This window comes from Tauraco erythrolophus, chromosome 4 (genome assembly GCF_009769465.1).
Source record: "Tauraco erythrolophus isolate bTauEry1 chromosome 4, bTauEry1.pri, whole genome shotgun sequence".
NCBI lineage: Eukaryota > Metazoa > Chordata > Aves > Musophagiformes > Musophagidae > Tauraco > Tauraco erythrolophus.
The window spans coordinates 49,122,384-49,149,458 of record NC_141468.1 but is presented as its reverse complement, the minus strand read 5'-3'; the positions used below and the strand labels follow the sequence as shown (position 1 = coordinate 49,149,458).

Genomic DNA, 27,075 nt, shown 5'->3' with positions numbered 1-27,075 from the left:
TGTGAGGGCTGACTAAAAAGGTCAGGCAGTGAACTGCTCAATCAGGGCCAAATATTAAAATATAAAGAGTTCTAACAACTTCATCATCTTCCTTGATTAAAGTGAGAGCCATTTCTTGTTTTCTAAGTTTATGATATTGCCTTCCTCTGTTCCTGGCTCAGAAGTAAAGTTTTCTGACATTTACATTTTGAAAATTTATAGGTTCCAAGTCTGCAACTACACTCTTATAGCTCTTCAGATGAAGAAGATGCTGATTTATAACAGGAATAAGAAACATTCTGCATGACTTCATATGAGCAGTCCTGGAGATTGAGACTTTTGCTTTTTAGCATATGTTCTCCAATGAGGAATAATTCCTCAAGAAATTATTTCTAGGTTTTTTCTTATCTCTATTTACAGAAAAGTTGGTCCAGTATTACCATCTTTCTCGGGAGAATTACTTCTTCCTATTAAAAGGATCAGTATTATTTATGCATTTGCTAAAATGTTTGTTACTTTTTCCTTCATTAAAAGGGAAATCTATGCAGGGATTTAAAACCAGTATTAGAAGTTCAAGTCTGAGTTTGTCCGTCAGTGATGTTCAAAGGAAGATGTACATACAATAAGCTATGATAAAACTTACAAAAAAATTAATATTTTTAACTTGGCAAGTTATTTTTTCCAAAATCATTGTCCATAATTTGCCTTGGTTGCAGTCTGGATTTTTGACTGAATTATATTTGAAATGCAATTGGTTTTATTTAATAAAATCTTCTTTTATTTTTCATTTATTTTTATTCATTTTTACATATTAATTGTTGAAACATTATTGAAACAAGAAAGTGACCAAGATAAAAGTGCACACAATAGAGTTGTTTTTTTTCTTAAAATCATATATGCTATTAAATAGAGTATTCTTGTTCCATATTAGTGTTAATAGTGTTTTTTTTTCTCAAATGGGCAGACACGATTCAATAATTTGTTTAATAATGCTGCAGAAAACTGTATTTTCTTATTTGGAACATATCCATATTCTTACTTTTTAATAGTAACATATCTCTTTTTAATTCTTATGAAAAAATACTATGCTATGAATTGACCCACAGCATTCTCACTTTTCTGTTCCACTTATGAACATCATGTGTTTGAAGATCTAGTGTATCAGTATCATTAACATGCACTTGTTTGATAACTTTCTTAAATTAGGGCTCTGTTGTTTTTTTTTTTAAAACCTGGACCTGATTTTGTAGAAGTACTAACACTCACAAATTCCACAGAAGTTCCAAAGAGCTGTAAGCATTCTGCATCTTTGAAATAGATCAGACCTATAATCTTTAATTGTTAAACCCAGACAACTCTTACAATATCAAAGAAAAAAGGAACACATCAAAGAAGGAACAACTACATCAAAAACTAATCTCAGAGGTATTTAAAGTATCGTACCCTCATTAGATTATCACTTCTAAGCTTTCAATCTTTTTGACTTTTTTTTTTTTTTTACATGACACACACGTTAATAATTTAAGATTGGAATAGTCTTACATTTGGCATTAATATAGTAATGATTTTTAAGGTGTTGCCAACTAATCATCCACATATATACTGTGCACTTAGGCCAGATCCAATGCAGCTTTCAGGGGCACCCACTGCCATTTTCCTACAGAATTTGGGCATCTAAGTAGAGAGAACTTACTCAGAAGAGTCCAGGCACCTGAAATGTCTTTGGAACTGAACATTACGGGAAAATGACAAATTCTTTTCCAGGTGCCCAAATCAACATGCAAACCTATAAAAACCTGAACTTCACGATCCAAAATAATGTCATCCTCTGTCTGTCAAATTTGTTTGCTGGGCATGCTCTGAGACAGCACAATTCATGTTCAGCTTGAAATATGGATGCTACTTATGTACTTTAAATTAGACTGTCTCTGGATAATACATTAAATGAGTTAAGAAGGGTTAAGAATCTGTGGACTATTTCTGGTGAAGTGTCCTAAGTTCTAGATAGAGTCAGTTTTCTTCTCATAGGACGTTCTTCAAGATTGATGCATCTTGTGCCCTCAGCTATAGTAGCAGTTTCAAAAAGGTAGCTGAAACATACCTGAAGGGAATAGCTTGGCATGTGGAAGCCGGAGACTCAAATCTCACCAGGCTAAGGAGTACCCGAAATCTACGTTGCCCACTGCCTAAGGATTACCTCATACCCACTCACATTCCCCAGTGCTAGGTCAAGTGTTCTTAACAGCAAGCCAGTAAACAAAAAGAAGGAAGATGGTTACACAATGTTTAAATTTAGGGTGATCTTTCAGATTCTGCATTTTGTTTTCAGATTCTCTGCCCAGGAAAAACTGATTTGATTGTTGTAAATCCCAGTTAGCCACTCAACGCTTTGTCAATTTATATGCAAGAGGATGCTGAGGAACCTGATTCAACACAGTTTTTTGGTTTTTTTTTTTTGTTTTTCTTTTTTTTTTTCCAAATCTATTTGTTGATGATGGGAAGATAAAAGGTCTAACTTTAATATGTCATATGTTTCTTGAAACAGAGAAATGCCTGGAGAAGTCTGCACTGTATCCAGCCTTTTACAGTTAATTTTGCATTTAGAGGGTGATTTAATTCACTTGAAAATTTTCTTCATACAGAGTACAATACAAATAAAGCAAGAGACTAAGAATATTAAGACCTACAATGTGAAAGAAGAAAGAATATCTTCAGTATTCTAAGTTTTCCTCCCTTAATATAAAAAATCTGTGACCAGAGTTAATTTTCTCAATATGTATTCTGGAAGTGGTGCTCTTAATATAGGAATTAAGTAGCTGAGCTTGCATATGAAAATCATGTCTATGCTATTAATACATTGACGTTTTTCTTATCTGTCAGTATTCTAGTATACATTACTGGTCAGCAATATATGTTATGAGGGCTTGCATATGTGAGTCTATGTATGAGTGTACGAACTATAAAAAGAATATTCTGAATGAAAACTAAAATTACATATGCACTGTGAGAATTTTTAAAATTTATCATTTGTCTTCTGTAAAGTTATAATGCACATTAATAAATAATCTTGAAACCGCAAACCAAAAATTCCAATTTTTATCTCATTTTCTCCATATGTTAGTCAACAAATGAAATTACATTATTTCTGTCACACTGTGTATAATACACACAGAACAGAAAGCAAGAACAACATGAGTAATAACATTGCTACTACGGCAACAAACTGAAGAATTTGGAAACAGTCAGGAAAATAACAACAATAAAAAACCCACAACTTCCCGACCTCCACCTCCAAAACCATGCAGAAACTTATAGTAGAATGTAGGAGAAATGAGAAGAATTTCTTCTCTTCCACAAAAAGCTTGACACATTTGTCACAGTCTATTTTGTCAGAAGTCACTAAGTACACCTAAGCATTATGTAGCAATCACTACATGCTGAAAACATAGTTTTGGGAAAAAGAATGGCATTTAAAGTGGTTTTTAGCATGTCCACAAGTATTCAGTGAATACATTTATATTAGCAATATATGTAAGACTTTCAGACAATTGGTAGTATCATATGGCAGTAATTGAGATAGAGTTCTTTTCAGCTAAAATCACCGTAGCTCCACATAATTCATGTTCATCTACAACTCAGGTCTGGACTTTCCAGACAGTGAAACACATACATTTCTACCTTAAAAACACAGAAACTTGTTTGTGACATAGTTATACTGTATGGATTAGTTAATTTTAGATGTTACTTTTTCATCTGAGTAACTTTTGACTAAACCAACTTTCATCTCTAGGACTAGAATGAATGAAATATAAATACTTATAGCAGTGTCTGAGTGAGTTCACAGTTGAATAAAAGATGAAATATAGAATTTTTTCACAAGAATACCAAACCAGGTTATGACCTGCAAAATTTCTTGATGCTTAAAAATGCATTATCAATTACATCACAAGGAGTGTTGAACATTAGAGTGCTGACCAACCCATAAGAGTATGTCTCTCAAAAATTATGAAAGCAAATAATGAAAGGAAAGAAAATATTTCTGATCTTTTTTTTCTAAAACTTATGCCCTTTTTCTCTTTTTACCAAGTGTTTCAGTGTTTTTTTTCGGACTATAAATAAGGTCTACTGTATTACTATTCCATCTGCAAACCTCCTTCTCCTCTCTAATCTCTTCATCTGCTATTGTAATCATCTCCTTTTACCACATGACTGTTCTTGACCTCACCCTCACACTCATTCTTCCTTCACTGAATCCAGGTATTCACCACACTCTCAGTCAAGATCATAGTCTTTATTTTGGCTGTCCTTTTTCTCCCTGTTTTCATTTCTATTTTTTGCTGTCTTTTACACTATGCTCTATTTCTGATTAACACCAGTAGTAAAGCTTCACCTACTTAGCTCATCCTGCTTCAGTGGTTACCACATTTCAGCCTATGTGTTCTGTGCTCTTTGATGTCTTATTATTAGATTATGCAATAGCTGAACCCTTTCACTAAGATTCCTAAACCAGTGAAACTGTAAAAATTTCAGCTTCTGAATTAAAGGAGAACAGGATTTCATACTTGGGCCTTCCCACATCTTCTTTTCCATTTTGCCACTTGTTCCTGCCTCTGCAGAATACATCACCACTACTATTTATCAGTAGTCATTAGTATGTATACCTATGCTTAATTTGTTCCTTTCCCCACACTGAGGCAAATCCAAGTCTTACCTAATGTTCAATGGTGTACTTTTAAGACACTCGATTTAAAGTTATTTCTCTCTATTCATATCACAACAGTGTTGGTGAAGTTCTCCCAGTATTTCCTGATTATTGCATCTCTTTCACTCCAACCCTCTGATCACACAAATGCATTGCAAACTACTACATGTTAAATTGCTTATGTCTTTACTCTTTTTGTCAACATGGTACATTTCTCTTTGAATTGCTTCATAAGCTTCACTTTCCTAGCACTGAGCTCAAGGCAGCATTAAACACTGTTCCTTCCAGTTTATCCAACTTTTGCAACTTTTATGGGCTGTCACCACTTTCTGCACTCCTCCATTTATGTTAAACAGTTTCTCATTTATCTTCTATAACTTTCTTCATAATAATATCAGTTTCATATCATGTTATTTCCTAAGACATATAACATCTTTCTGAGTTATCTATAAACCTAAAGAAATATTTCACCTTAAGTGTGTACAAGAAGATGCCACATGTGTAATTGCTGATTTAATTTTTTTGCTAATTTATGACTGTCCCGATCAGATTCAGGCAGTGAATCTTGGGATATTTGGAGATGTATTTGTGCAAAGATATAGGGATTGAATAGTGAAGGACTAATAACAATAATAATGTAAGAATAGGTTGCTTAGGTCAATTAAAAATTAGTCATAGAGATGGGAAGAAAAAATAAAGGAACAGTAGTGCACTGGCTTAATACATGTCCACGCTCTCTAATAAATTGTATGAGATTTCTTTGTCCACCAACTAAAGAATTATCTCTTTAAAAAAATAACCCAGAAAACAAAACAATATACTGCCATTAGATTAAACTGATTAAGTTTGTACCATTTAAACCACTACATTTACACTTACGTAGACTACAGTTCAAACACATTCATATCAAGGAAATATTCAGCAAAATTGGTTCCTTTCTTCAGAATGATACAGCAGTTTTTTAACACTGGAATTAAACATATAGTTGTGTTTTTTTATATTAACTTCAGTGAATGACAAAGGCTATGTGATTTTTTCACCCGAGAAAAGCAGAAGAAACAGCAGGAGAATAAACTGCATAAACATTTGGAAATGTTAAGATTCTAATTTCTCTGAAATCTTCCAAGTTTGGATATGCAAATATCAAGGTCTAGTGACTGAGTCTATGATTTAGCATTTATTAAATTTTTGATTAAATGCTATATAGTCACTGACTGCACTCCGTTGAAACGTATCAGCTGCTCTGGGTACTTTTGTTTATACTAAGGCAAGTATTGAAGACAGCCGAACATCAAACTCTTCAGCTACAGTATGCTGGACCCTTACATTGTGGTAATCGTATAATAAACTCGATTACTATTAGGATAGTCAGAAGTTTTCATACTGGATTAATGCTGTGGTGAAAGTGAAGATAGATTGTATTTTACTCAGGAATAAGCGTAAACCAAGCACCAACAGATAGGAGGAAGAGTACATATAAAGAAAAGTTGAATATCTCAGCATCTAACTACACAGACACAGACACAGCTTCCTCAGCTTCCCAAAACTTAAACAGATAGAAGTTGTATTACAACTAAAAAGACAAACTAACATTTCTCAGTCCAGCCACACTTGTTTTAGGTACAGTTGGGAAATGACATGAAATAGCATTGTGTTTGAAAAACGAAGTTGTTTCTTTCTTAAAAACAAACAATCCAACACCAACCCCAAACCTCAACTCTACAAAAACGGAGAAACTACAGGGATGATATTCTACCCGTAAGCACACAAAGGAGAGTGTAATGTAAACTGATGTAAACTACTCCTTCCTGCAATTAGCACTCTTCAAGATCCACTCAGGCTTTTACAAGTTGAAAAAATACATACAAAATTTTACAGCACGATGATGTACTTTCACATTATTCTTTTGTGCAGTCTTCTATGAAGAGGATGTTCTGTAGTCTATATACTCCCTGCTTCAGCCGCTCAGTATGGGCACGTCTCATCAACAGTGCTGCTGAGAAGTAAATTTGGAGTATAGCCAAGAGTTACCCAGAGATCTTTGGATAGTCAAGGTCCTTGAAGAACCACAGAAATCAAGGAGGAATAAAAAAATATTTTAAAATGGTATGTTCAGCATTTCCATGCTTAGTTATCCATTATTAAATGTAAGGAATAAATAAGACGGAAGAAAATTGAGTATATTTTGGTTATCCTTACCCCCTACATTCTCACATAATTTCTGTCTTATCCTCAAAATCTGACTAACATTGACCCTATCTCTAGTTTTTTCTCATAATCTTTGGGAATTAGTAAACTCCCTAATGATGGACATTTTCTACTGAAAAGAGGAATGGATTGTATATTGCTCAGGAGAAAATTAAGAGATGCATAACATCAATTTTTTTTTACAGAATCTTTTGATAGATTTTATTTCTATACATTACCAGTTCTTAAGATTAACTGACAGAAACAATCAAGAACTTGAACAGAAGTGTTTAGTTGCTCAGTATATGAAACAGCATTCCCAAGCAAGGAAAGATTATCACTTCGTATGGAGTCTGAGCCAGAGGAATATCATTCTCTAAATTCAATAAACCAAGCAAAATGATTTAAGACATCAGATCTTCCAAAGGAACTCTCAAAAAAACAAATACAAAGGAACATTTTGTAAGCGCGCAGGAGGTCTAACTACTATGTTGTCCCCTATCAATAGGGCAAAAAATACGAAATACAATAAATTTTATTGACTGTGACAATCATTAAGGTAGATTTTGTTTGTACTGAAGGACTTAAAAGTACAAGAAGGGTAGAAGAAAAATCCAAACCCAACAAAAGATTTGTTCAAAACCACAATTTCAGGTTGCTATGTGACAAGAAGATACAAATGTCAAGAATTGAAAAAAAAAAAAACAAAAAAAAAGTCATTACTCAGGAGCAGCATGCAGTTGGTCAGCAAAGCTGACTTAGGCCACATTAAGAATTGTCTCATAATTTTTATGAACAAGTAATTAAATAAGTAATTTTGTATCACAGTTTGGGAATGTACATTTAAAAAATCTTTATTATGCTTACTCTTGAGAAAAAATATTTTTCTAAATCATTATCTGAACAATAAATGAATTTGGTTTTAAGAACCTGTGTTTATCAACACATGTGGTGTACATGAGTACCATACATGATTGGTATGTATTAATGCAGAGCAACAATGAATTAATGAAATTACTGTATTAATGTCAATATGTGGTTCAGTTATGAATACCTATTAATTGGTTATCTCTTCTATCTATTGTGTATAAATATCATTTTCAATCTAAAATTATTTTATTTTGAGTGGGTGAAACTATTTCTGGCTTACTTTCTGACATTGACTTGAAATACCTGCTGGTATTTGATGAAGGTACTGTGACAACAATTCACAGCTTTGTCACTGCAGTAATGCGTAACAGCGGAACTGCTCTACATTGTCAAATATACACACAAAGTCTACACAGACTAAGTGCAAGGCTGCTGTTTAATTTATTTTATAGTAAAACCCAGAGGTACCACTGAAGATCAGGCCTGTCATTATGCCAAACATTGTATAAACAAGGCTTGATTTAATGCTCATTGAATTCAATGGAAAAAAAGTCTCATATAGACATGGTTCTTTTTCTTAAGTCTCTACATCTAAAGTGAGCTAATCCCCAAGTGTGTGCAGTTCTTATATATTTATATCCAGCTTAAAAATAACCATAAATACTAAACTTACGAGTGACTATAAATAAATATAGACATAAAAGTACTAATTCTTTTTATTAAGTTATACTTAATTGGTTGATACATCATGGAAGAAAATAAACAATATGAAATTCCAGTGTGTGATGGATCTATCAAAAAAAGGGAATTTCATTTGTAAAGAAGGACAGGTAAAAAAAGTGAAACAAAACCACAATTTGCCTGCAAGTTGCCTCAGGTTAATTCTTAATTCATATGGCTCAAAGAGCTTAGTATTTTTATAGATTTCTTGATTATTTGGACTGAATTTTTCAGCTTGTAAACATATGAAAAATGCAATAATTGAAACAAAGTATATAATTTTAGAGAAACCAACACATTTTCAAGAGTATTTAGCCCCAAGAGAATTGAATTGACTTAAATATATTGATTTAGAATCAATTACAGTTACAATGGCACAGGTTTTTTTTCTATCCATGCAGAGAAGGTTTGAATGATTTACCTCACTGAATAAAGAAATCAGAGTTGAAAAAGGAATAAATTAGCCCTGACTTCTCCTGTTCTTTTATAGAATTTTGTTTAGACCTTTATTTAAATTCTTTTTTTTAATGAGAAAATGAATAAAACAAAAACCCCAGTTCTATTACTGAACATAATTTAATCTTCCTTAAGCTTGATTGTAAATATTTTACTCTTAGAGTAGGTGTGTTTAAATTAGTTTATTTTTTACTAAACATTTAAGCTAAACTTGCTATGAAACTCTCCAACTCACTGACATATACATATATAAAAAATTTGTTTGAAAAGGAGGGAATAAGTTAAATAACATGATGACTCTGAATAGGTGAATTTGCCTCGTGCATTCTGTTTATATTTGCAATAGCTTTCAAGACAGCCATAACTAATTAACTTAGAAGTATAATTTGTTTTACCTGTTGCCTAACAACAATTTTGCTTGTTTGCAGTCAATTATCTAAGCTCCTGCAAATAGCACAGGAACTTACAGAGCATTAAGGTCTGATGCAAAAAGGAGTGAAATCCCATAAATTCCAATTAGGTAAGCAAACTCTCACTTGAGATTACGGAACTTCAATAGCAAATCTTATACTATTTACTCCAGAAGAAGGGAACAGATTATATTATGAGTTTCACAATCCTATAGACTAAACTAGGCTATTAAAATTGTATTAACTTACATGGGCATTTGTACATGATTAAATATGTACAGGATTAAATATGACTTTTTTTTTGCTATACGAATTAAATATGATTTAACTGGCCAAACTAAGATATTACTTCGACTGTAATAGACACTGTCATGAAGAAGAATGAATAGCATTTCATTGCAAGTTTGAGTGTAACAAGAAAATACTTGGTTTTTGCTTTATATTGGAGAACTTGTTTTCTAAGAAAGATCCTAATATAGTTTCTTTTTCATACAAGATAAAACAATTTTAACACAAAGCCATGTGAGTGTAAATGCGAATAGAATTCTTTAAAATAGTTGAAGAAACAGAGAAATACTAAATGGTAACATTTACAGAAAATCTTTTAATTTAACTACAAAAGTGAGCACAAAACATTCTTGTGTTGCAGTAAGATTTTTTCTACTTTTCTGAAAAGATAAATACATTGACTAGAAGAAGTATGTTAGAGGTACTGATACAGAGGTTACAAAAAGGTAAATGTATCTGCAATGAGAATACAAAAAATGTATGTGAGTAAATACAGAAAATTGTCTGTAATTTGTACCACAGTTCTTGAAATTCTCTTTCAAATCTTTGAACTCTCCATATTCTGGTTCAGTGAATGCATCAAGGGATACTAAAACTGGAGAAGTGTCTGAATAGCATCAACATCCTCAAGGCATCCAGGTCTCTGAACAAACTCTCCTTCAGGATTCTGGATAGAAGAGGAGGAAAACAGGAGAAAAGAATGCAATGATGTAGCAAAATAGTCACTAAACCCAAGATTTATAATTTTCAATTATATTTAAAGAGTCTCAATTCTACTCACCTTCTGCTGGATTCCAAACAGATTCTTCACCTTTCACCTGACTAGTCCTGAATAACTACACCTCACAGTGCTCTCGGTGCTCATCAGTACTGTCTCCTTGTGCAACTGTATGAATTATGCAATGAAAATGGGGATTTACCCCAACCATTTCTATAATGAACAAACATTGTTGATGGGAAGTCATATAAATATAAAACAATCTCACAGGGGAAATAAAACAAATTTCAAAGTAGGGAATTTGCATCATGCATGGATAACACGCGTGCTTAGTAATACAAGGAAATAATAGTAACTATTTGCACAAAGGTACAAAACCCAAAAATCCTGAGCAGCCATAACCGCGGAAGAAGCAACTTCTAAAATTTATTCTCAGTAAGCTTTTATAAATATCTCCATTTGCAATAAATGAAAGAGGTTTGAAAGCAAATTTTGAACAGAGTGCACACAACTCACATGTTATGATGACAGCCTATGCAGTGTTTTAGCATATGTAGACCAGAATACAAGTAGAGTCTGACAAAACCTAAGAAGGCAGACCTGGCTAAGAGTCAGGAGTCACGCTCATTAAATTGAATTCTCAGGGGTATCATGCAATCAGAGGTCACAATCGAGGCAACAGAAGCAATGTCACGATATCAGAGAAAGGGCCAATTCAGACCTGCTCCCTGACAGGCAGTGAGGTCACAGCTTGCGGCAAATAACTGTATTAAAAGGGAATATTCTCTGCACACTTTTAGAACTGTCATCTGAACAAACAAAGTCAGGTCATTGGTAGGTTAAATCAGAACTTTCTGCCTTAGTAGCACATAGCTTCCTTTCTTTTTATATTTACTACTAATTTCTCAATTACAAAATATAATTCAGCTACCTAAGCAAATTCTCAGGAAATTTAACTTTGAAATACACAGTAGTATTTAAATTCCCCCTTTTAAAAAGTTAAATTCTATCTTTGACAAAAGATATCCCTGGTCTCTTCATAAACTGAAAACTACTAAGCTTGCTTCATATTAAAAACCAATAAGCATGCAAGAGTTCAGGGAAATGACTTTCCACAGTCAATTTCTTAGCAAGCCTGATACTTAATCTGCATTTAGAAACCACTAAAAAAAATTAAAGCTATTAATTATCTGCTTGTTTAACAATGATTGTAAAAGTGAAATGAAGTTCTTTTGTCTAGCTACCTGAATTTCTTTATCTTGTTACCTGGACCTGGATTATCTACAGGATTCTACAAATATAGCAATTTATGAAATTACAACTATGTTGGATAAGTTAATCTGACAATAAACCCGCAAAGGAAGAACTATTCTAGACTGTCAAGTAAATAAAATTTTATTCAAAATATTATTACTGTATGCAGCCTTTCTTAGGAATATGAGGAAAATATACATATATATCAAATAACTGTAAAATTCAACATTTCTACCTTTTTTATACACATAAGCCAGACAAAATATCTGCAGTGCACACATCAAAACAGCACAAACCTACCAGTTTCAAACAACTGCTAAAAAGTTTCTGTATTGCACATGGTAAGAATTGAACTGCAAAGTTAGGAAGTCTGAAGTTGTACATTATAGAAATAACACAGCACAGAAGTTACATAGCTATCACTGCATGATTGTACATTTTTATCAAAATATTTGAGTTACTTGCAATTCCTTGTGAAATCATCTATCATACATACTATCTTATAGATTACATGAGACTTGTAAAAGGTATAGGACTTTGCTATAAGAGTTGGCATTGAGCTGCGTAAAATTTTTATTATCTAGATTTCGATTTTAGAGTCTTGTTTTAATGTTTAGCTTTAAAAATGTTGCATTTTATCAAATTATGTTATGTATCTGAACAACACTATTGTTTATAAAAAAGAGACTTAAATATGTGTTCAATATTAAACACATGAAAATGGCCTTTTTGGAATGTTGTAGATCTCTGACCTCATTAATAGTATTAATTCTCTGTAACACCATAGTTTCTGTTACAGAATAGGGAAAAAAGAATTCTTTTATAAGCAACTTTAATCAATCATATTTTCAAATCAATGAAAAGCTCTCGGGTGAAGGCCTTCCTTTAATTCACCTCTGAAAGTACTTAAAATAGGCAGAGGAATTGCTATTAAAATATATAGCTACAGGAAACATTTCTTTAAATGTGATCTGAAATGTATCACGTAGTCCAACTGAAACAAGATTTGTACTTACAAAATATTTCTAAGAATACATTATACTCCTTGTTCATAGCTCCATACCAAATGGAAATTCTTTTGCAAGATGGACATTTGTGCAATGCAACATTCATGATATTTTTATGGACACAGACTATACACTTTTTGTGGCCTATGTTAAAATGTTGGAAAATGCTTGGAATATATCTGAAAATGCACTTTTAATGACCTCTTCATTAGTAATTGTTTTTTTGAAGTGTAAAATGAGTATGGGGTAATGTTCAGTAAAAGCAAAACAAATAAACAAAGCACCCCAGTATTGACTACAGTCCCCAGGCATCCAAACTGATGGTAACAAATTCAACAATTACTTTTAACTAGGCGTTCTAAATCCAAGTGCTGTAACACTTTATTTTAGATGAATTTAACCAAACCTATTCTCCCTTACCCCCTCCAACCAAATCCATTTGGGTTTAAGTTGTTGCTAAAATTATCTGTCTTTTGCACTCTAAGACCTGGGTCACAACCTTACTTAGGGACAGGAAATAGTTATCAGGTCATTGAATGGTCAAATGAAAAAGGATTTGAAATGCTTTGGTACTCAGGGGTCTATTCATCCAAAATGATTGCCTTATGTAGTATTAAAAGCCGTGAACATGGAGTCAACTTGTTTATGTATACATTGGCTGAGATGCAGATATCTACAGTACCTAGCTTTTGGACATAAAACGTCAAAAAAGGAGAAAAAAGAGAGGTAGAATGTCAGAATCTGCAAATAAAACTATCTGAACTATTGTGTTACCTTATTCAAGAATGAGAAAAACTGATTTTCAACCTCTGATGACATTTCAGGTGAAATCTCATTCCTACTGATGTCATCACTGAATAGTTATTAGCAAAAAGCAGTAAGACTTTTTTTTCATATGTACAGTTCCTTTTAAGATAAAGATTGCTAAGCTACTATGTTGTGAAAGCACAGATGACAGGCCTACACATTGCATAGTATCCAAATTTTGGAAGTTTATTGGAACAAACACATACTCTCTCTAGCTCAGAGACCACATTTAAGCCTGATGCACTAATAAAGTTCTGATACCACCACAAATTACAACAGTCTGCAAAACAGTGGAGGCATGAACAAAGAGATAACACACAGGCGGGTGAAACGTGGTCAGAAACTTTTAACATGTCAATACAGGAACCCTGAAGACTGGAACCACAGTGAGAAGTCATTAAGTTGGCAGGTACCTATGGCAAGCATCTCCTGCTCAGGAACTTCAGGCAAACAGAAAATCTTTTTTTTTTTTTTTTTTTTTAATTGAATGTGAAAAGCAAGAATATAACTAAAAATGTATGTCTAGATAATTTATAAATATTCAGACACTGAAGTGCACTGCATAAAAGCATATAAACGATGTTTTACATATTTATTTTTAAACATATACTATAACTTCAGGATTGCTTCATTCCACAAACACTGAAAAAATCCTACAGTATCATTGATGGACAGGAGGCTAGAAAATTAGGCACAGATTTTATTTTTCAGTTTTATTTTATAATAAGGAACTGGGCCACTAGAACTATGTAACCGAAGCTTGAGTGCGTGCACTGTAAGGCCCCTGCAGTCTTTTACAACTTTTCAGCGTACCGCTGTTGTGAACTGGGTTTGCACTCTGCCAGCAGAGCAGCTCTGACCCATGGAGAGCACTCCTTCAGATCAACACTGCCTCAGGCTTTACTGCTTTCTCCAAGAAGTCTTACATTTCAGGCATCAAGTTGAATTTCTTCTGGAGATGATTAACCCAAACCCATGACAGATTTTTTCCAAGATATCCAACTCCTTATGTTTATTTTATCCTGGCTCTTTTTGGATGTACTGGACACAAGTAACCTACTCATTTTACATGTTAAAGGGCTGGTGGAGAGCCATTAATTCCTTAAAATGAGAAAATATTTCAGTGTGAGAGTTCTGTTGTGTGAGCTCAAACCAAATAATAAGAAACAAAGCCATAGAATTCTGATTTTAAAAGATAGATCCCCTTCCATATTACAGGTTTTTGCAATGTATTTTCATCACATTTCAGGACAGATCTTACATTCTCTGGAAATGTATCATTCTGTCATTTTTGCCAGTGCTATATGGTTTAGAAACTGCTTCCCTAATGTGGCATACCAATTTAAAACCTCGGAGATAGGTAATAGTTGCATTTTACTGTAAACATGGTAACTGAGTTAGAAGAATTGCAGCAAGGCCACATTTAGAATGTGATTATTAATCCTTTTCGGATCACAGCTTAATAAAATTACTTAATTTTGAAATGGATGTTTGCAAACAATGCACTTCCTGGGAGTTGATGCCATTTGTATTTTTCCATTGAAAATAACTAATTTCTAAAAACTGAAAACAGCTAACATACATCATTAGCTACAGTTCAATGTTTTTTTAAATGCTCTTAAAAAATAAAGAACAAAATATTTAAAGCACAGAAAAAGATGAATATCAGCATTCCACTCTTGGTACCTTGTCTTAACTCCAATGCAGATATTTAAAAGCATCAGTGATTTGAATCAATATAAATTCTATTTAATTACCACATATATTTTTTCTTCAATGTATTCATATTTTCTAATATAGAAAGATCTAAGAAACTAATTACGTAACAATATTTTTCATGAGGTCACATAAGTAACAAAAAGGTAACCTTAAATTACCACTTTCCAAAGTCTCAAGTTCACATTTTTAATTAGCACTAGTAATAATAATCTATCAGAACGTTTTGCAACGTTTTTCACTTGAGACTACAAGGAGTTTCATAATTGTGAACTATCAGAAGCCTGGAAAACAGATGACTTTAAACGGATCCTTGGTATTTATTTTTCAATCATATGACATAATCGCGAGATCATTTTACCTCTTATTCTTGTTCCAATATGAAAAATAAATGTTATTTCTACTGACAATTTAAAGAGAAATGAATAAATATTTCCATAATTAAAAGCCACCTGAGAAAGCATAATCTGTTCATTATCAAATTTGTATTGGTGAAATCTGTTTTAACATTATACCTCTTATGTTCTCTTTAGTCATCAATGAGCATAAAATGACAGGAAATGCAGTACTGTCAGTTAGAAATACAGGTGCCCAAACTACAGTAAACACGTCTTGACAACAGAGTTGAATGCACTTTTAATATAGTTAAACTTCCTGGCATTGGTCACTGTGCATATTCCTGGGTCAAGTCAGGTTGTGTTGTTTCCACTTCTTTGAAATGTATGGTATAGATGTGCCACTGATGGACATGGATATGACCAAAAATAAATGTACTATATGTGCCAATAAATCACCTAATCTACATAATTAATTAGAACACAGTCTATGAAATTCTGAGAAACTAAGTGAATCACATCCAAATAATACTTGGATAATTTGATTGGACTCTCAGCTGATCTACTGCATTCTTTCAACTTGCTCTACAGATTGGAATCCAGCTTCACATTCCACTGAACAGAAATTATTAGGATAACTGACCAAAATTGTTGAGGTAGATGGATTAAAGAGGACACCAAAAGATACCGCTCCCAAAGCTTGTAGCAAAACAATGTGCTAGGCCTGGGAGCTCGCTCTTTAGTTTTGAGCTGCTGTACCAAGACAAAGCATTCACACTCTTGGTTGGAAAAGCAGATATCCTTCCTCTCTGCAAATGAAATTACAGACCCTATAATTGACAACCCACAGTTGGCAGAGATGCACTTTCAGCCAGGACTAATTGGAACTCGCCAAGAAAAGAGAAGGAGTCAAGGAAAGATTCTTTCTTCAATTCCTGATCTACTTTATCCAAAACAGTCAAGAACATTTTACATTAAATCGATGACTGAAATAGCCTTCAGGCAATAAGAGGAGAAGCAGTCATAAAGATTTCTAAAAATATGCTTTGCTGCAAAATAGAAAATTATGAAAATTATCTGTGTTCCTTATAACATTTCCAAAATTTTGACATCTTTGAAATGTCATAATCTACAAAACACACAAAATCACCAAGAATGTTCAATAAAACAGTAAGCAGACATATTTTGTTTATAAACTAAGTAGCACTAACTGAAACACAACGACCTGCTGGAAGCATAACACTATCACATCAAAAAAGGTAGTGTAATATACATAATCCCAGGAAACCTCCAGCAAATCATCAGAAGTGAAAGTACATCAAGTCGGCCTTTCATCTGTCTTCAGGTTTTTGATCAGGCTATAGTTTCTGAAGAGAAGCGGTAAACACTTGCGTATTCTGTGGCTTACTTTATAATCTACTGAAGTTAATGTCACAATATATAATTATGATTCAAAAATACTTACTTAAATAAGTTTTAATGAATCTGTATTTTACAATGACAACATGCATTACGTTAATTTTAAAGAAACTGAAACAGCTCCTAGACAGAAAGCATTAGGATTACAAAATGCACGTTGATACTACAAATTACACCAGAGAGCATTTGTTCATAATTTACTTTCCTTTCAAAATATACAAATAAAAAAGCATAAGTGCTATGTTTATTGAATTCATATACCTACTTATACTCACAGTTTATGCATACATATTTGTGTGTGTATACACACAGGTATTGTATGTATTGACACATACACATATAGAGACAGACACATATACACTAACACACATTTAATTACATTCCCATGGTTCCTGCCTTCATATGTTGCTTGCATTTTTAAATGGTAAGTTCTTGTCTGTTGGAACAATGTTTCCTCATGTAGTACAAAGGAGTTTGTCTCTGACTAACTTCTGTGTGCTATCGTGATATAAATGCAAAATAACGGTCCCCTGCAGGGATTTTTATAACATCAGTGAGTAAAGCATGATGACCTTCTAAAATTTAATAAAAATTTATGATGTCACTCAAGTTTTGGAAATGTATTTTCCTACAATGTGCATGTCAAATTAGAGATACATAAATTGTCCCATGGGATTAAAGTCATGCACAAGTTCTCAAAATTGGATGTCCATTTGCATATCAGCTCCTCACAACTTCTGCAACAGGAAAATAGCCGAATATTGCATTGGCACTGTGTCCTCACTATGTTTAGATATTGCTTTACAGATGCTGCATGATACAAGACTGTCAATATGAAGCAGTAGCTTAGATGAGAAGGCAATTTGTGATAAAATATAACATTTATCTCGGAAACACACAAGCACCAGATTTAAGCTCATTCCTTTTCACTCTTTGTTTTTATACCTCTATTTTTTTTATTCCTTTTTGTCTTATTTGTATTTTTAAACACAAATTAAAGACACAATGAAGACGAAAGACATTCATCGTACATTTTAACTAGATTACCTCTTAAATATTCACTACCATGATGGGTTCCAGTTTGGAAATCTAAAACTGTTCTAATTGTTTCACTTCCGAGGGCATCCCCTTTCAAAAGTAGTGATTCTGTTATTTAACAGATAACACATGTGTACTTGCTGTTGATGCTATGGTTTCTCCTCCTATTTCCCAATTTAAAGAAATAAAGCAGGAATATTTAGAACGTACTTTTTTTTTTTTTTTTTAATTTATTTAGCGGTTCATGAAGGAGATGGATTGGAGTTCAAATTTTCTACCAGAGCACTGACTACCAGTCTGTGAAGGTAAAAGGGCTTGAATGGAGGAAGTTTATTTCCACCATGCAATGGACTGGTCTGTGTTCTCTCTTCACTTAATATTATGGTGTCCACAAGATTTATGGATACAGAGTCAAAACATTCCACCTTCTTGTTACAGAAAGAACTCCCATCGCAGAACAGACCCAAAGAAATCTATTCCAGGCAAAAGAGGAAGAAATGGTCAAAAGGTGAGAGAGGGGAAATGGGAAACAAGTTTTTCTGTGAGTGAGGAAAGAAATGACTGATAACACAACTCTGTGCAATTATCATGCAGGTGCTTTGCTTTGTAGTAGGTAACACACAAAGTGTTATCAAATTCTAAATTTAGAACCTCTTAGTTCTGTCTGATGGTATCTCACATACACATAAATAAATGCTCTGAGCTGCACTCTGGGTTCTAACTCACAACCTAGTGTTTTCTGGATGTACCATCTGAGTTAGCAATGCCTGAAGTAGGAAAATTTTCTATTCTGGTCAAGGAGAAGAGTATTGCTTGTCTTCTTGAAGGCTCAGCAGATTGCATGTTAGCATCCAATAAAAGATTGATGAAAAAAATCTCAGTTTATTAGTTGGCCAAAGAAGTACAATGGTCCTTGAAATGAAAGATAAACAAAAGCATCACTACAGTGCCTGGCTTTTGACAGCTGATCTGCTATGGTGCCTTCTCTCCATGTACTCAAAAAGTAATTTCAGTAATATTTAGAATGCATATGCTGAATTTCCAGAAAGAAGGGAAATGTCTCCAGGCATGAACAAATAAACTGGTGGCAGGAAAGCTAGGCTAAGCCTGCACTGACTTTAGCATACTGAACCTGGGATCAAGCTTCTCTCTTTTACATGACTTTGAACATTCACACTACTGCTTGCAGGCTTTAGACACCCAGTGTTTTGCAGGCAGTCTGCATATCCTATTTCTTCAGCATATGATACATTTTTGCATATAAGCATATGCCACAGGAACAGATATTAGACACTGAAAATGCTAAGGCACAGTATATAAAGACGCTGTATTCTAGGTAAATTCATGCTTGGATCCAAGGCATATGATAGTGCAAACATTTTTACTCTTCAGAATTCACTAAGAATTGTTTCCAACCAAATTTGAGCATGGGCTCATGAATGTGAGACAAATTTGAACTTTCATATAGCTAAGTTAATTGACTGAATTGAGTTCAAGCAAACTCAGATTGATTACACATCTGTCTCAGAAAGGTTCTAATATCTATCCTCATTCAGTGAATGTTAATATAGTATTATTTTAAATTTTATTTTATGGGATTGGAACTAAATCAGATAGCATATGGCTGTCTTTGAAAAACATAAAAGACAGAGGCGACAACTTTCTGAGCACATTATTGAGTTGCGAAAGGAATCAAAACAGTCTAAAAACAATGATTGTGGAGATGCTCAGCTTCTTATAACAAGGGTATTTTAAATAGACTTGGCCTTATTCTAATTGTACTGAAACCAAGCAGAATTTTAACATGAATTTCTAAAGTAAAAGAGCTACATCAGTATTTAAATGCTTTTGGAAAGCCAATTTATATTTACATACTGAAGATTATTTTCTTGTCCTCTGTGAATGGCAGGTTTTTAGGGAATATTTATGAAAGTAAAACTTCCTAAAAACATGTTAACGACCATCAGGAATTAATGGCTAGCTTGAGAAAAGGTGACAATGAGTGAGTAACTTGAAGTGATATTTCATTCATAAAATTTTATTCTAGTGCTTTGCATTTTATACCTCTGCAATAGGCTTTGATGGTTTTTATGATAATTATTTTTATTATGAAGATTAATAATAATAAATAATAAATAATAAATAAATGACGCACAATTTCATAATGAATTAATCTCTAAGAGCCCTCCCTGCCCCCCGCAATGAATTGGAATTCAAATGTTTCGCTGCTGTAACTTGAGATACCCAGGAACAGATAAGAACCTTAAACTCCTGTCTTCTTCTATTTGTGCATATTGCTTTACATTTCAAGTAGGCTTGCTTAAGAGACATTAGAAGATATATATGCTTATATGCATAGAGACAAAGTGAAAAACTTGTTCATACCTTCAAAGTAACCAGCATTTATAGGCTGTGTCTTCCTTGGTGGTTTCACATGGAGATGTTTATTTTCATTGTTTTTGAACAACGCCAGGCGCACAGCTGGGTCTAGACGACAAGAACAAGTTAAAATCAAAGGTCAGACCTGGCTCATTCATTCCTTCAAGCAGTTTTTCACCTTTTAGCCACTTAATAAATGAAAATACCTTTAAAAGTAGGTTTTATATTCACAAAGGATCACACTTTCTAAAATAAAGCAACATAAATACATGTGCAACTGAGAACTAAAGTCACTATTTTACAGGATTTTAACATTGTTGATCTTTTAGATTGCTAATCTCCAAATTAAAAATAAATTCTAAAATACATACTTGCATAAAATATTTTAAAAATCTGATTTTAAAGCTTGAAATTAAAGCAGAAATATTAACAGAATATATGTCAAACACCATTTCTAAAAGTTTTGGTTCAGAGTTATTCAGCAGTCTAAATCAAATCATTTACACTTAGAATTAACAGGAGACAGGGGTTTTTTGAGGCTAAATTTGCAGATAATAAGCTAACCTTCTTCCATTTCCCATCCTTACTGAAATAAAAATATTCCAAAAGTCTACAGATTCATCTATATACCACAGTATAAAATCTTGGTTAGTTTCATAACTGTTATTTTGAAAACTTTGCAAAGAAGCAAAGATGAGCACAGAACTGTCTATAAATCTAGATAATAAATCTTCCTAGATTGGAAAAAAAATACAAAATTAATTAACAAAGGTGATTTTCATGTGTTACTTCTTATATGAAGGAAGAATCGTTTGCTCGACATAAGAGGACAGTAGGAGTTTAAGAGAAACAGCGGGTTAGAAAGAATGTGAAAATTCTATGCACAGTGGAGAATAAACCAGTCAGTAATTAAAAAAAAATAAAAGACTGAGAAGAATGTAGAAACAAAAGCAATTACATAACGATGAGCAAAAGTATATAGGGTTTTGTAGGTATGACACTGAGCATGATTACACGAGTAACAAAAAGTCAAGGAAAAACTCGAAGAAATATGTTTCACATGGTTAAAAGAAGAAAACAATAGCACAAGCAGACAAATACACTCTCAGGAACAATGAAGCAGAAGAGGTTTGTCTACAAAGGTGACTACAAACTGTCAGAAAAGAGTAGAAATAAAATAAAGATGGAAAACAGCAATAGAACTTAGCAAGAAAGTAGGTACAGCATGGAAAGGATCAAAATTGTCACAAAGAATGCAAGTGTAGCAAAAATGAATATGTGATACACTGCCAGAACAGATACAGCAGGAAAATAGAGGAGATGGAAAGACTCAGAACATTCAGACAGAATAAATTTACATGACTAATTTTGTCTAATGCTTCATTTTTAGCTTCTTACATGACCTTGTTGATGTTTATTGAGAGAGTTTATAAGTATATTTATAGTACTGCAGCAAAGTAAGTAGCTTTTTTTTTATTATTTCTTGATTTATGGAAACAAAGGATCAGAATGCCCTGTTAAGTCAGTGGGCAATTTCTTGCGAAGTTTAACAGCAATTTATAAAGTTGGTTTTGACTAGACCCCTATATTTGCAGTAGATGTTTCGGAACATAAAGGGATCCTAAGAGCTCCACCATTTCTCAGAGAACGCTCTCTTGACACAAGCAAGACGACGCAGACATACTGTATCTTGTAAGCCCAGAGAAGATCTCTAATGGGGTGTGGATACTTCAGGAGATAACACATTGACAAAACATGTCAAAATGTTACGGTGTTCTTGGTCAGCTCACACTGCAGCAGCATTTGGTTGACAGAATGTTCTTAATAGTGCTAACCTTTCACAAAGCTGCAGGCTTGACTAACGAAGAAAATGTGGAAAACATGAGTGGAAGTAATATAGGCTATGCCTTCTTCCCAAGGTAGAATCAGTGATACCTTACACTTTGTTATTTCAAATTGTCTAGAAGAACGTCTCTCATATTGTACAATCATTATAGCTTTCAGATTAACCTAGAGGATGTCAGATTTTAAGTCATTTTAACCGACTTTTGCTAACTAAAGTATAAATTCAATGAAACACAATAATGACTAGCTCTATTAGTTTTAAAGGTAGATTATTAGAATGATTCTGATAATGAGATCATTTATTCACAACTGGATTACTTTGTAGATATTTTCACTGTGCATAGATGCATAAAGTAGGCCTATTTTGGCATGTCTCACAGCTCAAAAGAAATTTATAGCAACCTAGTGCTCTTCAGGGTAGCAAATGTTTGGGGCGGTAGATCACAGTAAGATTTGTGATTAAAATATCTTGAAATGGTAATACATCATATTTTAAAAGCTCTTTTTAAAATTTTATTTAATAGCAGTTATGAAAAATATTTTAAGTGTGAAGTACTCTTGTGTTTTCTATACTTGTAAGATACGCAGCCATATGAGCACTATACACACATAAAAACGTACAGAATAAATTTTTTGTAATTACAGTTTTTCCAATATCCGGCATACAGCGTTGATATGATACAGGGTTGATAAAAAGATTTCTAACTTCTTCTAGCTTTACGTTAGTTACAAAAATAGTGTTTTTCTTCAATAAAAGACCAAAGACAAAATTGATTAAAACCTCTTAAGACAGAATGGGATAGAGGATTTCCAAACTATTTTTGATTAACTTAAAACAAATTCTGAAATAACAGACATTTTTCCTATGTGGGTCTATTGAAATTGCTCCAAAATGTTTTTAAAATGTCATCTTTCCTTAACCCAGTCTCTCACCTAATTCTACAAAATCCTCAACCAGTCCGAAGTTAAACTATACCAAGGACTTTTGGGTGAAGCCACATGAAGTTACCTAGATTTTTCAAACATTTATTTGTATACAAGGATATCAGTAGAAGGTCCATGAACTGGGAAGAGAAGGAAATGATGGAAATTGTTCTTCTAAGATTTTTCTATCAGAAGATTTATCTTTGAGTCTTTGCAAAATAACTTAAATAATCTGTTGGGATTTAACATAGTGCCAGACCACTAGAATTTGTACCTACCTGGATCACCTCAACCATTGCCTACAGCTCTTTTGTTATTAAAAATGAGTCCATTTCTTTATCTAGTCCAAATGTAGGCAATATTACATAGATTACTTTATAATACTAGTGCTTTTCAGTCTCTGATTGAGCTAGGGAAATGAACTGCATGTATGCTTTGATGACAAGCAATCAAATGTTTTAGATATCACACAGAGAACTGTGAAAGAGTCCATAGTTCAAAATCATACAAATATCTCCCTGGATTCTGGCATACTCATTTAAACGTGGCTTATTAGATGATGATCTGTGCTGGAATCTAGGAACCAAGGAGGTAATTTAATGCACATTGCTTGGCTGACTCCAAATATAGAAGATAAGTTGGACAAACACAAGAAATGTTATGGAAACAATATGGAAGGACTAGTTACTGCCTGATATGGCACCACATTTGCTAAACAACTTCTTGATAATACGTGAAACTGAAAAAAATTAAACATTTATAATTCATTTTAGTTGTGCAATACCTATAATCAGAAAAATATAAACAAATCTGTGCCAACTTTAAAGAGTTGATAAATCAAAGTAGCACAGAGTGACAGATGCTTACCTGTAAGATAATTCAATTTGTAAATTCATTGGAAGAAAGAACACATTTTGTTCCATAATTGAACAGCTATTAGAACTCTAACTCATCCATGTTTGGAGTTTACAGATGATACTGCTACATAGAACACAATAACGACAAAAGTAGTTTTCTTTTTGCTACTGAGAAAATATAGATTAGTGGTCATTTATGTAATGTGTAACAACAAATAATAATATCCCAGAGATTTTTATTCCAATTGTTGTTAATTCAACAAATCAATGTTGTATAGACAGATCATCTGTTTTGAGGTTTTAGGTTTTGAGAGAGGTGGGATGGTTTTTTTTTTTTTGTTTTGTTTTGTTTTTTTTAATTAGAATTGCATTGCTGTTTTAAATTCTAAACTAGAACTAAAAAATACTTACTGACCTCTCTGAAATATCTTTATTATTGTGTTCTGGTTTTAGGAGTCTAGGCCCACTGCAGTTGTTTTTACCTTTTTTTTTCCCTACCTATGTGGCAGCAGGAACTATCATCTCATGCTGTCCGTCATTGACAAGAGAGCTTTCCTTTGGAGAGGATGTGGTTAAACAAGAAGTAATACAGCAGTGTAGGAGAGACAAGTTGAAAGCAAGACAAGGCTTCCAGCCATCTTAAAAGAAAATGAAGTTAACTTTCAGAAGCTAATATAAAATCCACATAAATCAAGAAAATTCAAAGTGAAGCAAGAAATTCTGTACTGCTGTGCCAAGACATCTTTAGGAAGCTAGGATTGTTATGAGTCATAGACACCCAATTTTAAGCACAGTGAGGTGCATTAATGTCTGCTGTATTTAGATTTTAATTAGAATTTCTATAGAATTTTATGCATCCATGATAAACAGGAATATTTCTGACATTGTGGCAGTTTTACTTGGCTGCAAAATTTCTGGTTTCTTGCCCACATTTTTTGTATTATCTTGCTATAAAGTAAAAATAGTTGAAGCAGACACAGCCTACATTTGGTATCGTTAAACTACAGGCCACAACTTTATTTGACTACATAAACAAGCACACATAACTGTAGTGGATTAGAGCATAACGGGCCTGAAGGCCATTAGTCTACTGCAATATAAGCACTGCCTGGATCACTCCCTATTATAAGGTTATGCTACTTTAAGCTCTTCATTGTAATACAAACCACAGGATTCAGTGCACTTGCTAGTAGTTTCCATACTTTTTTTCACTACTGAGAAGGTACGTGGCCAGACACGGTGAGGTAAGATACTTCTCAGTTACTTCTACATATCTACAGTGTAACTCTGCACTTCAGCCAGTCACTCTAGGTTTCGTGTCTAGGCAAAGGAGAACTATAAGTGCTTTCACAGTGATATTTAAGTAGTCTGTTTTTGAATTATGTTTTATGAGGAAATTAATAGCATTTAAGGTGGCTACCTCTTTCCATAAAGGAATGCAGATGAGCAGATGGCTAGCTCAGATGGGGATTTCTATAATTAACCAAACAAATCCCATCACTGTTGCACTAGGAGAAGACACTTTAGATGGAAAATAGAAACTAATAAATTCCCACATCTGAGGATGACAAGAATTGAAACTGTTCATGACTGTCCAATCCAAGTTCCAATCGAGCAGACGTCTTGACTAGGTTAAAGAGCAATTGTAAAACTCTCTGAAAGGAGGTTGATTTAACACTTTGCATTTGCGAACCTCAGGCCAAAGGCAAAGGAGTTTGATTGCATATGAAAGCAGACAGCATACTCTGACAGGTCATTCCTTCCTACAAAATCCATCGGTACCTTAGCATTACCTGCAACTAATAAGATCATTATGATGGAAGAGCTCAATAGCACATAAAAGATGTTTATGATGATGCTGAAATCTTAGCATAAAAGCTATCAACTTATTTGGTAATAGCTTATAATTTATTTGTATATTCATTTGTATGCTGGCTACTTATTTTCTAGTGGGCAGGAATCTGTATCACTACAGATCAAAATAATTTTATTGTAGCTAGCATAACTTCAACTATTTTAAATCAGAATGCTAAAAAGGAAACAGTTGCAATTACAACACTGAGGACCTGGAAATTCAAAAGAAAGAACAGCAATAATAATACTAAAAATAAATCCTGCAAGATTGCATAGGCAGCTTCAGTAAGTACAAGATGGATGAAGCTCATTTAAGAGGAGATGAAGGTGATAGGATGCTAATTTCTATGGAAACATTAAAAGACAATGCTGACATGTACTTATTCCGCTGAATTTCAGTTTACTTTTAAATATTAGAAGGAATAAAGTCTCTTATGGAAGTCCTGCTTTGGCAGGGTTGAACTCACAACAATGGCCTAAGATTGCCAATTCTTTCTCTTTCTAGTTATACTGGAATTGTTGTAAGTATTCTAGCATGAGCAGTACCACACAGAGATCCAAGAAAGACACTAGCAGCCTAACAGGTGCGGTTACAGTTTCCTGATGTGGAGCTGGCTGGCCTCAGGATAAGGTGTCTATCGATGTGAAGTTCCTCTGTTCAACCAGACTCTGAATTACTCTTACTGCTTCAGAGAAGGTAGCTGAAGTAAAACATAATTATATACATGGAGATTCTTCTCACCTAGAGAACATTCCATTAAGATGAATTTTAGCACAACAGCTGAGTTTTAGCATCAGTTTAAGATGAAAATACTTGGTTTAAAGTCTGTTTGGTCCTTACTGACCAAGGAAGGACTGACTTTGTCAGTCTGCTGTATGAGAAAGACTAGTTGGCTTGACAATCTTTGTACTGAAAAGGGATTGGGAGTGCAATATTTTAAGTCATATTTCTTGGTTCTGGAAATTACTCTTTCAGCTTACCTGAAAAAAGAATGTGATTTTAATGACTGTCAGAGAACTCTATAGAGAAAAACTATATATACAAGTTATTTTTGTGCTTGATGTAACAGAAAGACAGAAAATTCTATGCGAGGTAGTGTCAAGAAGAGAAAATTTGAACCTATAAAAACGTTGTGCAAAAGTTTTGTTAATTTTTCAACACGAGTAACATTGTTTGAGAATATTCCAAGTGATACATTAAAAAGCGCAACACACATATACCATATTGAATAATCTAGACAAAGTGAATATAAATATATAAAAAAAAGCCATTAGAACTACAACAAAAATAGGATAGCAAATCTGATATG

At 33.4% G+C, this 27,075-nt stretch overlaps 1 protein-coding gene across 1 annotated transcript in view; it reads right to left on the bottom strand.

Annotated features, from left to right (window-relative positions):
- The window catches only part of LRRIQ1 (leucine rich repeats and IQ motif containing 1), a 114,901-nt gene that overhangs the window by 24,090 nt on the left and 63,736 nt on the right, over positions 1-27,075 (bottom strand). Inside the window, 1 exon segment of the mRNA XM_086610728.1 lies at positions 20,292-20,399. Within this exon segment, the coding sequence (XP_086466854.1) occupies positions 20,292-20,399 (108 nt within the window).